This window comes from Dreissena polymorpha, chromosome 7 (genome assembly GCF_020536995.1).
Source record: "Dreissena polymorpha isolate Duluth1 chromosome 7, UMN_Dpol_1.0, whole genome shotgun sequence".
Taxonomy (NCBI): domain Eukaryota; kingdom Metazoa; phylum Mollusca; class Bivalvia; order Myida; family Dreissenidae; genus Dreissena; species Dreissena polymorpha.
The window spans coordinates 107447302-107465613 of record NC_068361.1 but is presented as its reverse complement, the minus strand read 5'-3'; the positions used below and the strand labels follow the sequence as shown (position 1 = coordinate 107465613).

General features: G+C 34.7%; 1 protein-coding gene across 1 annotated transcript; it reads left to right on the top strand.

Moving 5' to 3' along the window:
* Positions 1-154: 154 nt before the first annotated feature.
* LOC127838662 (probable 28S ribosomal protein S26, mitochondrial) lies at positions 155-17995 on the top strand. Its single transcript, XM_052366528.1, has 4 exons — positions 155-479; positions 10636-10770; positions 11293-11416; positions 17248-17995. The coding sequence occupies exons 1-4, from the start codon at positions 253-255 to the stop codon at positions 17407-17409; spliced, it is 648 nt and encodes a 215-aa protein (XP_052222488.1). The 5' UTR covers positions 155-252; the 3' UTR covers positions 17410-17995.
* Positions 17996-18312: the final 317 nt, after the last annotated feature.

Sequence of the window (18312 nt, the reverse complement as noted above, 5' to 3'; positions counted from 1 at the left end):
TTAGGTAGCACCTATAATCATATTATTTAGTGTAAACTAAAAAATTATGAAAAGAAGCCGAAATTAAGCCATGTGTAGTGTAGCCTTTCTCAAGTTTGATACAAGCATCACACTGATTGGTCGCTTGCACATTAGTTGACCAATTAAATGGTGCAATAGTAAGTAATTTGGGCGCTGTAAACAAGATGGCGAGTTAGAACCAATGTGCATCATGATTTATTTATTTATTTAATATTTTAAACGTATATAACAATGTCATCCATAAAACTTACAGGGAATTGCAGATCGACGGCTATAAATTTTCTTAGAATACGTGATGGATTAAATTTGCAATTTGTACGGTTTAGAAAACCACGATTTGTTCCAAAAGCAAAAACCAAAATTTTCAAAGTAAGAAAGCCAACACCTATAGACCCAGTTGAATATAAACAATTGAAAACATGGCAGACGCATTACAATACTGAAATGAAATCTATAATGTAAGTATTAATTATTGTTGTTTGGATTTAATTTGTAAATGATTTTATTTGATGAACAATGTTCATAGTATGACCTTGATTTATCCTTTTGGACCACGTTTGGCTTAACTTTAGCCAAAAGCATAGTGATTTTATAAAAATGGTCATCAAATTTAATAATAACCACATAATTGAGATGTAAGTGCATAGGATATTTTTTTCCAAATTTATGAATGGGGCTTGACTAGGTCTTGGGAAAAATTGCTTGGTTTCGACTAAAATTGGGAGATTGGTGTTGTTTGTTTGGGTGTAAGACAACTCTGTCCAGGACTATAATATAAGCCCCAAAACTAATGTCAGCTTGCCCCATGTTTATTGGACAACTCGTCCTAGCAGAAATACTACTTGCCCAAAATTATTTTCGTATATATCTTATTGTAGTCCAACCTGTTGACACTCTCAAATATTAAGCTACTTTTTATATTGGTAATATTTGGAGCGTACAACGGTGGAACCATTCAATTAATGATGGAATTTGTTCCTTCTTTGTCTATATTGTTGGGCAAGGATTTTGTGCGCAACTTTCATGCCCCGATATCTGACACTTAATTTCAACGGATTGCAATAATATTTACATACCTATGTAGATAAATCATTTCTCAATAATGTTCCGTAAAAATTATGTAATTACACTTTGAATTTTGCACGCCTGAACAATTTAAATCCAACCACTATTCAAATTTTCAATATCTCTCGATTCGCTCGCTGTGTAGATATAAATCGATAACACGGCCTAGATGCATACATGCCAGAATTTTTCAGGTCCAAATCGGGACTTTCCATAAAAAATTGTCGGAACATTTTACCAAAAAGCAGGACACCTAAAACGATCAATTATTCCACCTGTTATATATACTCAACAGTCAGTATATTACTTACAAAAACTCTAAAGTTCTGCCCAACAGTCGTCGAAATTCGCACTAGTCCGACAGCAAAAAACTAGTTTTTTTAAATTCGGGCTTGTAGGAAATCCAATATTACAAGCCCGACGTGCTTGTACAATTCATTTAACAAAACAAGTTGAATTTCATTTTCAATATTTGTAAACGAAGTTTTGAGCCGCTTAAATCAACAGCTGCTTTTGTTTTAACACACTGCGCGCAGGTGCTGGGCAATCAGCCGATAATTGGATTACTGCGCATAAAGCGCATGGTTTTGTGGTTCCCGGATTATTATTATGTAAAATAAATCTTTTGCGTTTCGTTCGGGACACAGAGAGTAATGGCCGAACAGTTGTCATTGAAGTACGTCGTTGAGGAATGCAAATCTGAGGTTAGTGTGATTGACGCATTTGTCAACTGGCTTTTTGTAGAATAACCTAGCACTAAATTGCTTATATATTTTCTGGTGGTTCAGGTTTGCTCTCTCTTTCACATGGATATATGGGATACATTTCTGCTAATTTTTTACCTAAACTTAATGTATATATTTATAATTGTGATTAAATTGAAATCCGTGTGTGAAATTAATTTCTTCTTATTTCAGGATCCGAAAGAGGCTGGCTCAGATGAAGAGGAAGCTGACTTGGACGAGGATGAAATTAATAAGAGAGTTGTATTGTGTTCTAAAGATTGAATAAATAAATGCTTCTTTGGATGTTTTATGTTATGTTTATCTGCATTTTTAACAAAAATGTTTGGGCTAGTAAAATCTGACTCGGGCTAGTTCAAATTCCCATATTACTAGCCCCACTTGCTTGTAGATTTACATCTAAATTTCAATGACTGGCCCAATCTTGACGATAAATGTGTTCAGAATTACGTGAACACAGATGCTCTCCATTTTCCGGAAGTAAACACACTCCATAAATTAAATCGACGGGTATCCCCGTATGCCTCGATTTGACATCCAATTGTTACAGGGATACCCCCTTGAACATATGTAAAACACGTGACACGATGTGAGTGCATCGAGCACTGTTCTTATTCAACCAATCGTAAATTGACTCTAAATTTAGATTGATGCAATATGTACAAACTATTTTCTGAAAATCAATTGCAAACGAAAGGTAATTTGTGAGAAACATCAATATACAGTACACTCCACGCGTTTTCCCCCAATTTCCCTCCATACTCCGCGGGTTTCGACCTGGAGGGAGATTAAGAAAATCCCGCTATACGCGGCGTTTGCATGATTTTGGACGCGGCGGTTAACGATCGGCAAAACTGATAAGCCAACGCGGCGGCCCTCGGCGTTGGCAACGCGGGGGAAACTCCGCGTTTTACGAGATAACGATCAATTTAATTTTGTTTGACTTCCTGATTTTCAAATAAAATTACATTTATTACATGTACATGTAGTATAAGATTTACAATAAAAAAAACCAACCAAGATAGATCGATCCCGACGTGGTTGTAGAAGTAGTTGTTGTTGTATAGAAAACTCGTTGATTTACGACACACAAAACGTCGTCTTTTAACTAATACTTACCAATTAGTATAAACACAGTTTGCAACATTGTTTTTATTTTGATAATTTAATCCAAAGTTTTCATGTTAGCAGGTGATTTTCTATACTGAACATGTATACAAATGACCAAGGACCCTAAAAATCTCGCAAATCTGTGTGAATTGACAGTTTGACGTAATCAAAGAAAAGCCGCTTCCTGTCTACAGGCATAACTTACTCAAGTAAACACGTTCAACGAATGCATAAGGAATGGTTTTAATTGTCGGAATAAAGTCAATTCTCTGCTCGCTAATGCATTGATTTTCTCTTTGTTTGTAGGTTATTCCATTGATTGCTAAAAGGTGGTAACTATTGAGTTGATAATTGCATTTAATATTCACATTTGTATTCTTGTTGCGTCGACATTCTAAACAATGTTTACCAGTAATTATGGACCAAATCGGCAGAGTGACATTCACACATGTTAATCCCTTTTGTCAAAACACCGCAGACAGCAGTCTACACAATAGGTCAGTAGACAAGCTTTGCGTGTTTTCATAACGTCAAACACTTAAAATCCAGTTCCGCCCAGATGTCTTCTTTAATCAGTTTACTATACAATTAGTGTTAAAATAATTACTCTACTAAAATACCGTAACGATAAAGATTCGGCGTGTTCGATTTGAAATTATTTTAGAGGAAATATCAACTTTTTCGCGATATAATTTCGTTAATAAATACCAAAGAAACTTTTAACCGAAATCAACAAAATTCAATGTTCTCTGCGCTACAAAGTTTGTATAAAAAAATCAATACACGCACGCTTTGCAGGAGTATACATTGTACCTTGACCATGTACATTGCAGCATAATTTTCGCGCGCTTTTGTCGGGAAATATACATGACTGTATATTGGAAGCATTTGTAAACGTCGTGTTAACAATTAAAAATCGTAGTGTGTTTCGGATTACGAATTATTATTCTCATTTGGAAATTTTACGGAACATTTATTCTTGTGTCATATGTGTTATGATTTAAATATTAATTTGTCAAATGTATTATATTAGACTAATTCATATCGTAGACGTACCTGTGAATTAAAAAACATAATTTTTATACGTATTAATTTTCTATACAATTATCTTTTTTATACATGTACTACAGTATTTAAACAATTTATTATAACAATGTTTTTATTTTTTGGCATGCCCAGTAGCACACTGCTAACGCGGCGTTGCGCGGCGATCACTGATAAGAACGGAAAGTGTCTGCATTTACCGACTAGCCTAAAGTAATACACGCCGCGGGAATTAGCGAACGCGGCGTAACGCCGAGCGTTTTATCGAGTTCACCTCGCTCTTCCAACGCCGCGTGAACACTCGCTAGCAGAAAAAACCCGCGGAGGGAGCGCGTTTTTTGGGGAAAACGCGTGGAGTGTACTGTATATTGGTCATCATTCAATTTGTTTGATGTACAAAATCTGTGTTTTGACAGGATTTATAACCTTAGGTTGTATAATACACAGGATAAAAGTATAGTTGGACTTGATTGGGCCATGAAATACAAACGCAGGTGGCGTTAATTTCTGTACAATACATCTTTCGATAGCAATTTGCGACCCCTATCATAAAAACACCATGGTGTGAATGCTGATTAAATCAATAAGTTGTCGATAAAATCGCTGATAAGGTGTCAAAAACAACACTGGTGCACTCGAGTAGTAGAAGTGGGTTGTTAATTGGGGCAATAAAGGGATAAGCGATGATAAGTTTTAGCCAGAAAGAGCTCGAAAAGCGAATTTTATTGGGAACTTAAAGACCTTATATTGTTTTTAACGAATGTCGGGACAAATCATCTCATATCGGGATGCTGGGACAGAGTCCAAACGTTGGACTGTCCTGCCGAGATCGGGACGTCTGGCATGTATGCCTAGATGTAAAGCATCTGGTTAAAATGTGGAAGATAAACGGCGTAAAATTCAGTTTGCGTTCGTCTGTTGTGGTGCAGAGCGTTACATAGTTAACCGATGTTATTATACCAGGGCTCGAAATTAACACTCGCAAAATGCGAGTGAAAAATACCAATTGCGAGTTAAGATTTAAGCCACTCGAAGTAAAGAAATAGTGAAAAAAGAGTAATATTGCTAAATGCGCTCGACATTGTGAACGCTTAACCGCAGGTCAATTTATAGAACGTCCGAATACCCGTATGCGGAAGCTCGCACCTTGTATGTAGACTGGTATACTTTTAGCACATATATGCGGATGGTATTGGTACGAAGAACGTGAAACAGTCGATTATCCACACATGTTCATTATAAGAGACATAAAACTTAAACAGTCATGGCGTTGAAGCGAAAAATAACTAGTTTCTTTTTTTGCCCACTGATGGAAATAACAATACGAAATATAAAGCAAAGTTAACAGTTGAGTAAGGTAAAAAAAGGGAAATTTAAATCCTTCTACAAAAACAGTGAAAAGTGGGAAAAAGAACTTAATATTTAACACTAAAACTTGTTGTTGATGTCATATTTTATTTTGTTTTAATAGTACTAAATTAATGTCCCAGGGGTCTTGCGAATGGGCGAAGTGAGTGATTTTCTCGCCCATGGAATATTAACTTCGCTAATTAATTTCATGAAGGCCACATAACTTCTCAACCTTTTAATGATTTGTTTGTGCCACACATTGACCGATTAAAATCAATTTGATGTGGACAATTGGACATAGGAGAATTCTCAGCCATAAGTTGCCCCATTTACAGGTCATGCAAAGTTGAACATTCAAATGAACAGTCGGGAGCTATTAGTTCTTGAAATTGTTCATAGGTGATGCCTTGATTAATTGCCTTGTGCTGGCTACCAATAACTATACTTCAGCAAAGTTAAATGGCCCATTAAAACAATACAAAGGAATGATCAATTGGGAAGAGGTTACCTAGCACTGTCAATACATATGGAGCTCATTTACAGGTCAGATTTGGAATCTCTGCTGTAAAATGAGATTTTAAATGAATTTTTAATTTAAAAAAAATTGTAACACAATATAAATTTGATTTAATGTTGAATTGCTTAAAAATTACAAGGAAGTAAAAGATTATGAACATTACTGGTTGTGTTACAATTGAAGTTTTATTTGATACACCTGTACTGGAAAAAAATAATTAAAAGTACCAGCATAATTTACAATCAATGACAGATAAGAACAATGTAGGTTTTATACACTTAACATCTCTTATTATAAATGAAATGCAGCCTTTTGAAATCCACCACCCATTTCAGCCTCTATTATTAAAATTAATTTAGCAGTAGTGAGGCTCATCAGTTATTACATAAATAGCATGTTAAATGTTAAATAATATTACTTAAATTCAGTTAAATGCATCAATAACAAAACATGAACACTTAAGTGTGTGACTGTATTTGTAAATGTTGTCCCCCTAAGTGTGAAATGAGAGTTGTTTCTGATTAATGATAATTGGCATGGTGTAATGAGGGGTATAAGACAAGTAAAGAGTTGATTGAAAGCTAAACGGAAACCACTTCTCCGTAAAGTTGCCGCAAAATACATGTAAAATTAAGATCTATTACGCAACTGTACAGAAGTGACATCTTCCTAAATTTTGAGCCAAGCTAGCCCCTGGATGCAAATGTACCATTTCTCCCCAAAAAGTTGCCACTTCTCCCTATTTTTGCCTTAGGGAGAAGTGACTTCTCCCTAAATTTTGAACCTAGCTAGACCCCTGATGTCCAAACTTGCTTTTATTTATGTTTCCAGCAAAATTTGCGGGAATGTTTTTGATTTTGCGAGTTAGTATTAAAGCCGCTCGCAATTTTTTGCTAGAAGAAAAAAAAGTTAAATTCGAGCCCTGATTATACTTTTCTGGATTAATTACGCATTTTTTTTTCTAAAGCGACAATTAAACAGTTCTGAAATAAATTACTACTTTTATTTTTATACTGTACATAAATAATATTGATACCGATCGTACAGTATACCACCCTATGTAACGTAGAATGTAGGTACATAAAACAACACTGACAGAGGTGCAAAAAATACATGCATAAAAAGTTGCTGAAACTTAGAAGAGTGAATGGAAACTGCACCATATCTGTTTTGAACATATATGCTTATTAAATCGACAAAGATGAGCATACTAGATCTAGTTACCGTCTTTATCCTAATAAACGCTCCCGCCCTAATAAACGCGCCCCAATCGTACAATAAAATGAAGGAGTGATCAAAATAATAGCGCCCCCATTGCTCGGCTGCTTAGGGTTAAAGTAATTGCATTTTATTGACAAAAAATTCTTTTTTATCAACAAGGTAATTTGCAAGAACCTTATAGAAATAAAACTATAATAAAAATAATAATAATAATGATAACATATGTATTTGGAACATATTTATGTTAGGATTAAACTCCAATATGGCAGGCGATTTTATTATTGTATCAGTGTTTACAGTTATAAATGTCAAATTTATGTTACAATATTTTTTTACAATGCACGTTTAAGATACGGATCTACCCAGGTTGTTCAATATGCCATACGCTGGGCCGAAGCACAGGGCTTACATTTTATACATACTGGGTAAATTGCTTTGTCATTTCTTTTAGACACAATGCAGGGCTTAACTTAGTAAAAATTTAATTTAGGATCTATTAATTGTGTTGCTATAGTTGTTGACATTGGGGACATTCCTCTGCCGCTCCTTAGTTCAAATAGTAGCTACGCCCCTGGATGTGCGTCATATCAGGGCTCGAAATTAACGTTTTTTTCTACTTGCAAAACATTGCGAGCTGCTTTAATACCAACTCGCAAAATCAAAAACATTCTCGCAAATTTTGCAGGAAACATACAAACGTTTGGACAATAATTTAGTACTATTAAAACAAAATAAAAAGTACTTAACATACACATTTTATTTCTGCAATCATACAAATATATCAGTTCCTTGGACCATAAGGGTATTGTTTTCAAATATAAGTGTGTCGTGTTCAGTCAGAAAACAAAGTGTAAGTGTCAGTTCGGCATATTTGTAATGGGTTTTCAAATATTGAAAAAAATCAGCTATGATATCGTGTGTTGAGTGCGACGTCACCAAAATACAAATCAACGGTTAACTTTACTTTATCTTTCGTATTTTTATTTCCGTCTGCAGGCAAATAGAAACTAATTATGTTTGGCTTCGATGCCATGTCTGTTCAAGTTCAATGAGCAAATGTGAATAGTCAACTGTTTCACGTTCTTTGTTCCAATACTATCCGCGTATCTGTACTATAAGTATACCAGGGGAAGGTGCGCGCTTCCGCATACAGGTATTCAGACGTTCTATAAATTGACCTACGGTTTAGCGTTCATGACGTCAAGTGCATTTATATTACTAGTTTTTTTTCCACTATTTCATTACTCGCAAAAAAATACTAGTGGCTTTAAACTTAACTCGCAATCAATATTTTTCACTCGCATTTTGCGAGTGTGCGAGTGTTAATTTCGAGCCCTGCATATGTGTGAACACAATCCTTATTATCTGCATATCTTCTCCTGATTTATTTTATTGCTGGACCCAATTCAACCAGAAAATGTTTTGGTCTGGTTTATAAGGTATCTGACGTAACCATAAACCTTCACTGTTGCTATCTGATCGGCCACGGATACTGTTACAGTTCTCACTATGGTCATATCCGCAATGGCCCTTTCATTTCGCATGATAATAGGGTGTAGTATTCTGGTGAAACTAATTATGATATGTTTACGATTGCTTAATGAACTTCGAACTTTTTGCAAATACCGGTAAACACATTTTAGGTGTTGGCTCATATTATATCTCAAGGGGGGTGAAATAAATGCGCCCCCTTTGTGATTTGTATCGCGCCCGGGCGCGTTTATAAGGATAAAGACAGTAGGTAAAAGTCAGTGCTAAAAGCTCATGTTAAATAAAATTACCTGTACACGTTACACCGTAATGCCTTCTTTTGATTGGTTGATATTTAAATCTGTTTCATAATATGGCAAGAGGTCAGTGATATTGTTGTGATTTAAGCAGAAGTTTAACTGAAGAATTTATGCCTTTCTAACTTCAATTCAACGATATTTGATGTAATAATGGACGTCTGAACTAAAACTGAATGAGTTGGTAATGTTATTTTGCAATTTGAGGCAAATTGATGAAAATTTAAACTGTCTGATGTCCAACACTTTTTGGGTCCTTCACCGATGAGACGTTCCAAAGAATTTAGCTCTCTAAATTCTTTGTGCGTCTTATAAATAAGACTAATCTTATTGTTGATTGATTAAAATTAATTTGTCTGCATAATTTTTTTTCATTAAGCGAGGCATGGAGGTATTTTATTAAATGTATAATCGATAAGTTTTTTATCAAATCAAATACAGAAGCCCTGAAATGTACAGTTTGTGATACTTGATTTGTAAATACTTGTCAATGTTCAATTGCTAGTGTAACTTTCATTACCGCAAGTTTGGCTAAAAATGACAATAATGTGATTTTGTACCAATGATTATTGTTGTGAAGTTTCATTGTGAGCAGTGCTTAAGTTAACTTTATAAGATCTTGAATAGACAAACATCAAAAAGTTGCCGGATGATTGAAATAGAATACACACCTGAGGTATCTTTTGAAATTCGTTATTGACCAGCAATTTTTTTCCTTCTTTATAAAGTACTGGAAAACAGCAATTTCCCAATTAGGAAAAAACTAAAAATTTCCGCATTGCTGTAAAAAAATCCCAATTGAAGGTTTCCAAAAAAAAAATAAAAAAATTAAGTTTCCCTCCGCAGCGCTATGGCTTGAACCATAGAAATATAAATTATAATATTGACAACTTGACAACATTTACTTATCAATTTTAAAGTAATTGGGAGCAAAAACTCAAAAACATCAACATCCCAAAATGAAGACTTCTCAATGCAAATTTTCCCAATTTCAGGGTTTTTCGCGCAAAATTTTCCCAATTGGGCTGGTACAGGTACTTTTCCTTAATATTGGGCAAAAAAATCGCTGCATTTATAGTTGTGTGTTATGATTTAAACAATAATTTGTTAAAACGCTTTATTAGTCGAATAAATGATTTGACCATATAACCATATATCCAGCAGTTGCCATCATCAGTCTTCTAAGTAACTTGTTGTGGTTTCATCTTTGAGGTGTAAACATAGAACCGATTGGTGTGGTAGGTGACAAAGACAACAAGCTGTAACAAAACCACAGACTTATGGAAATTATGTCATTTGTTGTCTGCATAATTTCACTGCTGGTATTGAATGCCTTAAGTGCATTCACTCATGCAAAGTGTGCGCTCTCATTGGCTTAAATTGATTTTTAATACATTTTCCGCCTTTTGGCTGAATTACGTTTGATAAAGAGATGCATGTTATTGACAGAGGATCGTTGATCAGCTCTCAAAATATTTGGCAAAGTCAATATGGCTTTGATCTCAAGAATTGCTATTTGCAGCTACTGAAAAAATACTAAATTAGTAAATTTAAAGGGCTCCGCAGACTTTGATTTAGAAATTCAAGCGCCCAAGCCAGGGACCGTTACATGGCCTGTTGAAAGCACTGAATACAATTATTTTGTATATGAAATATTTATTAAGTTAGATGTTTGATAATTGTGATTGTTGTAGAATAATAGTATTTTGTTTATAATTTTAATAATAATTTTCTTCAGTTTGCACTTTTCATATTGATCAATTTTTCTACATTTTAGGTCCTTTTTCCGCAAGCACTGCTTTTTAATTGAAGAAAGAAATCAGGAAGCAGCGAAGCTTGCACCTTTTGCTGAACGGTTTGCTGCCATCTGTAACAAAAATGACAAATGGAATAATGCAACGGCTGTTCTACGGTAAGATATGAATATATGTAGAGGTAGTAAACACAAACTGGTTATACAATTAGCAATAAACTGGAAGTATTTTTTTACTGGTGTTAAAATTAAAAAATTGTACTGTATATTGTTGAATTTTTATTGTCGTTAATTTTGTTAATATTACTTGAAACTTTATTCTATCAAGATTTTTTTTTATAGATTTCATCTGTGTATCTTCCATAAGTAAATTAAAATCGATGCATTCATTGGTCACAGTTTTTATTAGGTCATACAATGACAAAAACTTAAATTATTACATGTTGTAAATAAATACTCATATTCATTCACTACTTCTTTCCTGTATATAATTGTTTATGTAAATACTTTCCAAGTGTAACGTCATTTTGAAACTCATTCTTTACTTGACAAGTTGACAGGAGCACTTCATTTCTTCAAATTAAGTGAAATAACTAGACACAAGTCAGAGTGATAAATGCTCACAGTCAGTCTTTTATATTTCTTGGTTTTACTTCAATTTTATTTTGAATCCAACTAAAGGGAGGCAGAATGGAATCAGAAGGAAGCAATGCTGTCTGAGCGTATGCAGCGACTGGTGGAACAGGAAGAATATGAGAGGCTGGAAATGAAGGAAAGAGCTAAAGTGAAAGTACAGAAAGTGCAGGCAAGTTGTTAAAAGAATAGAAAACTTAAGTGTTTAAAAAAAAGTTTTATGCCGTTAAAAGGGACCTATTTACAGATTTAGGCATGTATTGAAGTTGTCATTAAATGCTTTAAATTTGATCAATGTAAACATTTGAACTAAATAGCTCTCGTAAAAAACAAGAATAAAATTCAGGGTTCCCTCTGGGCTTTCAAAAGTTGTTGCCACTTACTTTTGCCAAATTAAAAAAGTTGTCGCCACACTGGGGCAACATTTGGGCAATGAAGATCATGTTATTATAATACAACTGAGCATTTACAGAATGTTAAAGGAATTGATTTAATAACAGTAGTATTAATAATAACAACACATTACACATTGTTCATTAAATAAAGGCACATTTAATCATTTGTAAGTCTTGTTGATTGACACCTTCTTAGCAGCCTGAATATGTTGCCACAGTTTTGGTGCTTTAGAAGCTTTATGGTATTATGAAAATACAAAAAGGGAAATATAATATTAATATAATACTAATAATAATCATTTAATGTGTTGTATATAAATATTATAAATGTGTGCTAGCATATGACCTTCTACATAGAGCCCTAAACACAACAGTCAAATAAAATAAGCATTTGTGTATATCAAATAAATGTCAAATTGATTTCCATGTGCTTTACTATGTTAACCTTTTTTAAAACAGTACATCCGGTAGTGAATTAATTGATTAGTGTTGAGGATATAAAGAGTTCACACAGCATAAATTGTGTGTTGGAAATCACATTGAAGGAAATGAAATTCTGACTGTCTTTGTTTTGTTTTTGTTTGTTAGCTGGTGAATGTTAGCGGGGGGGGGGGGAGGGGGGGGGGGGGGGGGAACGTATGCATTTTGAATGAGTATCAAAATTGGAAGAATCTAATGTTCACTTTCTAAAAGTCGTTTTACACTCTGAACTTGCCATTTTGACGAGTGAAACAGAAATATGTAACTGTTTAAATAGAACCAATACATGTAAAATGTTTGACTATTTTCTATAATTACACCAATTTTTCTAAAAACAATCTATACTTACCTTTTTAGCTGGACTATTTTATATAAAATATATATAGTGGAGCTATCCTACTCACCCCGGCGTCGGCGTTAGCATTAGCGTCTGCGTTAGCATTAGCGTGCAAATGTTATAGTTTTCGTACTACCCCAAATATTTTCTTTGTCCCTTTACATATTGCTTTCATATTTTGCATACTTGTTTACCAACATTACCCCAACCTATAAACAATAGCAGACAACTCTATCAAGCATTTTGTCATAATTATGGCCCCTTTTCCACTTAGAATATGCAGCAAATGTTAAAGTTTGCGTACTACCCCAACTATTTTCAATGTCCCTTGACATATTGCTTTCATATTTTGCAAACTTGTTAACCATCATGACCCCAACCTATAAACAAGAGCAGACAACTCTATCAAGCATTTTGTCATAATTATTGCCCCTTTTTTTACTAAGAATATGCATATTATTGATAAATCTATGTTAAAATGGGCGTACTAGTACTACCCTGAATAGTTCCTATATCCTTTGACATATTGATTATATATGTTGCATACTTGTTTACCAACATGACCCCAATCTATAAACAAGAGCAGACCACTGTATCAAGCATTTTGACATAATTATGGCCCCTTTTACACTTAGATAATTGAACATTTTGCTTAAATTGCCATAACTTCTTTATTTATGATCACATTATATTATTACTTCGACAAAACAACACTTACCTGAATACCACAATGGATTCCACCCAAACAATACCCCACGCCCCTACCCAGAATCCCTTCCCCCCCCCCAACCTCCTACCCCACATTATACCCCCCTCTCACCCCCAACCCCCTACCTACCCCCCCATTTTTTTTTAAACATCATCTAATAAATTACAACACCCCCACCCCACATTATACCCCCCTCTCAACCCCCCCCCACTCCCCAAAACAGATTTTTATTTTTTTTTTATTTTTGAAAGATCGTCTAATAAATTACTATGTACCACACCCCACATTATACCCCCACTCAACCCCCCCCCCCCCCCCAATTTTTTTTTTTCCTTTCGTTATTTTTGAAAGATCGTCTAATAAATTACCACACCCCACATTATACCCCCTCTCAACCCCCCCCCCCCAAAAAAAATTTTATTTTTTATTTTTTCCTTTTTTTATTTTTGAAAGATCGTCTAATAAATTATTGAATATGAACAATTTCCCCATGATAACTTACGTTATACTGTCAAGTACTCAAATAGTCGAGCGCGCTGTTCTCTGACAGCTCTTGTTGATTGTCATTGTTGCCAATTTAACGGTCTTGAATCTGCTTTGAACACTGTGACAAACACTTCACATTTAAGCGCAAAGTCTGTATATTTCAATATTTCCTTATCTCTGAAGCAATAAAACTGCAGACCAATTAAGATAACTTGCAACAACACCCCAGATAATCGCAATTATCACCATAACATGCCACTTTGCGGTAGTCTGCAGTCAGCACCACGCTCCATTGATTACAACTGTATCGCTTACATCATGGAAATCTATAGTATTACGACTGCCCTAAAGCGGCTGGTAAACACATCGTCTTTTGTCCTTTTAAGAAAATATGAACGCAGAAAAATGCCGATTTTTTTTAAAATCGCCATTTACGAAATTTTTTCGCCAGATTTTAAGCTCACCTGAGCACAACGTGCTCATGGTGAGCTTTTGTGATCGCTTTTTGTCCGTTGTCTGTTGTGCGGCGTCAACATTTGCCTTGTTAACTCTCTAGAGGCCACATTTATTGTCCAATCTTAATGAAATTTGGTCAGAAGATTGGTTTCAATGATATCTTGGATGAGTATGAAAATGGTTACGTTTGCTTGAAAAACATGGCTGCCAAGGGGCGGGGCATTTTTCCTAATATGGCTGTAGTAAAATCTTGTTAAAACTCTAGAGGCCACAGTTATTGTCTGATCTTCATAAAACTTGGTCAGAAGATTCATCCCAATAATATCTTGGACGAGTTCGAAAATGATGTCAGTTGGTTGAAAAACATGGCCGCCAGGGGGTGGGGCATTTTTCTTTATATGGCTGTAGTAAAACCTTGTTAACACTCAAGAGGCCACATTTATTTTCCGATCTTCATGAAACTTGCACAAAAGATTCGTTCCACTGATATCTTGGATGACTTAAAAAATGGTAACATTTGCTTGAAAAACATGTCTGCCAAGAGGCGGGGCATTTTTCCTTATATGGCTATAGTAAAATCTTGTTAACACTCTAGAGGCCACATTTATCATCCAATCTTCATGAAACTTGGTCAGAAGATTCATCCCAATAATATCATGGACGAGTTCGAAAATGATGCCGGTTGGTTGAAAAACATGGCCACCACGGGGGCGGGGCTATTTTCCTTATATGGTTATATTAAAACCTTGTTAACACTCTAGAGGTTACATTTATTTTCCGATCATCATGAAACTTGGTCAGAAGATTTGTCCCAATGATATCTTGGATGAGTTCGAAAATGGTTTTGGTTGCTTTAAAAATGCTACCAGGGGCAGGGCATTTTTCCTTATATGGCTATAGATGGCTTTAGTAAAACCTTGTTAACACTCTAGAGTCCACCTTTATTGTCCAATCTTCATGAAATTTTTGTCAGAAGATTGGTCTCAATGATATCTTGGATGAGTTCGAAAATAATTATGTTTGCTTGAAAAAATGTCTTCCAAGGGGCGGGGCATTTTTCCTTATATGGCTACAGTAAAATTTGTTGACACTCTAGAGACCACATTTACTGTCCAATCTTCATGAAACTTGGTCAGAAGATTCATCCCAATAATATCTTGGGAGAGTTCAAAAATGATGCCGGTTGGTTGAAAAACATGGCTGCCAGGGGGCGGGGCATTTTTCCTAATATGGCTATAGTATTTTCGATCTTCGTGAAACTTGGTCAGAAGATTTGTCCCAGTAATATCTTGTTGTCTTAGGTGAGCAACTTTGGGCCTTTCAGGCCCTCTTGTGTATTTTGTCGAAATTGGCGCCAATGGCGATCAACAGTGGGAACCCTGAAATTAAGAAAAGAAAACAGAATCCTCAACCTGGCTCGAACCACTGACCCTTGGAGTGAAAGTCTAACGCTTAAACCACTTGGCCACCCGTGCTTGTACATTGAAATGTGTATTTAATGCATTATATAAGCAATCCTTCTTGTAATGTCACAAAATATAATTATATCAACAAAACCAAGTTTTTCATTCGTTAGGTGTTACAACACTTTATCATTTTCAGGATTTAAAATGGAAAAAGATGCATATCATGAATATTTTAGAGCATGGTAAATGTTCAGTATTACTGTTTTCTCGCAAATATCACAACTGCAACGTAAATGTGCAAATCTGAAACATTTTTGTTCAATTTTGTCAATTGACAAAAATGTGAAAAGGTGCTTTTAAAGAAAGTGAGTTACTGTCTCCATTGTTCATGTATATGCCTTAAACATATTATGGTGTGGGAGCATTAAGCATAACACGTGTCTGTTTTTCTGTATTTCCCAAACTTAGCATTTTAAATTTCTTTCTAATTTCAGGATGAATTTGCTCAAACTTTTAGTTTTATAGCTGAATGGGCTTAATGATGATTGTCAAGAAAGGATTTTAGGCTGTGATGATTTTAAGCTCGGCTGTTTGGAGAAAACCCGAGGTATTGTCATAGCCAGCTCGTCGTGCCGTCCGCTGAAACCTTGACATTTTGTCAATGTTTTGAACATTGGCTCTAAAATCAAAGTGCTTCAACCTACAACTTTGAAACTTAATATGTAGTGCACCTTGATGAGTTCTACATGCCACACCCATTTTTGGGTCAATAGGTAAAATGTCAAGGACACTGTGACCTCTAAAAAAATTAATTTTGACAAGCTTTCATTTATTCAAAACTGCACCCGCAGCCGAGCATGGCACCCATTATGCCGTGCTCTTGTTAACATAATTATGGCCCTTAGTCTTTTTACAGCTGCCAGAAGCTTGTGTTTTCAACTCCACTTAAATTACTGGGTGAATAATACTCAAATTTTCACTGATGAATGGCATTTTAACTGAAAACTCAGAAAGGAATTTGGACTGCATCAATTTTTGACGCTTAATCTGTTTTTCCACTATGGAATATATAGTCCACAAATGTTGTGTTTTCAATACTTCTTTAAGTACTGAGTTGATCTTGCTTCAACTTTCACAATTAAATGACCTTAATGTGTAGATGATCTTTACAATAAATACAAGAAAGGAATTTCGGCTTCAACAAGTGTATGGCTATTTGTCTTTTTTTTAACATTCAAATATTGTGTTTTCAAATGGTGTTTGTTCGAATGTCCCCTAACTGCTGTGCTATTTTCGTTCAAATTTTTATAACTGAAACATTTCTTATTATATCTATAAAAAAAAACTGCATAGTATCATTTAAGTTGGTCAATAAAAAAAACTTAGCCAAGCTTTCGCTTTGGATCTTTGAGAATACAATGTACCAGTCCAAATGAAAATAGTAAGAAGTACTTGAATGAATATTGACCTTATGGCAGTTTTGACATTCAGTCTTTGAGAATTACTTTACTGAATATAATGTATATCCCTTTCAAGGTTGTGAGACTGCAAGCCTAAATTTTTAGTGATTAATACATATGTTATAGGATGGACATTATATACATGTCTGGTGTTTCAGCTCTAATGAATTTCAGGGAGTTATTGCCCTTTGAATTACAATTTGTTTCCCAGTGAGATATATGGCATAACATAATCATGATAACATGTGTATAAATGTTCACATGACCATTTCAGGAGGATTTAGATGAGTACATCACAGAAGAAAATTTGGATTCAAAGCTGGACAGTTTGTTAGACAATATAGTTACTTATGACTATGCTCTCTACCTGGATGGTACCAGGAAAGAGGCGAGCAGTGTCGATGAAAGGCCTGCGAAACAATCATCCAGCTTGTGATGTACAGATATGGTGGAGATGAGGATTTTGAGGATGAAACAAGTTTTTTTAATAAAAGGAAAAAATGTTATTAAATTGCCTGGATTATGTTTTATGCCCGTCCAAAGTTGAGGGCATTAGGCATTGCACTTGTCTGCCCATAGCTTTGTTTCCCTGTTTGTAAGTTTGAGTGCATATTTTTAGCTGTGACCAAATATGGTGGAATATTGGCCAAAAGACATCTCTTCGTGCTAAAGACACAATTTTGGAATTTATCTTTGTTCACTGGAAACATCTTTAATGGCTGGGTTGATTTGCCTCAAACGTAACAATATCAAGTGTCTCTGTCTATATGTAATTGTAGATGTTCAAACTTAAAATTTAAATCTTTTAAATCTACCTATTGAACTGTTAAAAGGTCTCTATATCCACCTGTTGGCATCTGATGCCATTGTCAACAATAATTTAATTAGTAGGAATAAAGACTATCATGGTTCTCTTAAAAAAACACAACTGGTAGTTGTTACTTGGTATCTATGCATGTTTATTGTAATTTTATTTAGAATATGTTGAATGAAAGAAAAAAAATTAGCATGGCAAATGTGAATACGTATATTGACTTATTTCTTCAACTAAGACTTGAGTGTTCTCCTTTTTAAGCGTGTTCTGGCAAAAACATTCCTGGGACTCCTCTTATTAAACATCATGTTACAAATGTATTAATCAGGTATGTATTTTTGGCTTATTTAATAGCCGTTATTAGGCTATATACTAAATTGGAAAAGTATATTTGTTTCCAAAAGCAAGTCCCAAAATTTCAATTACTCGTATTTGCCTAGAAACAACAAAAAATAATTACATAAATGTAAGTAATTCTAATAATTTCCTTCCAATCTTTCGTATGTAGGTCTGTTTGTTGCGACC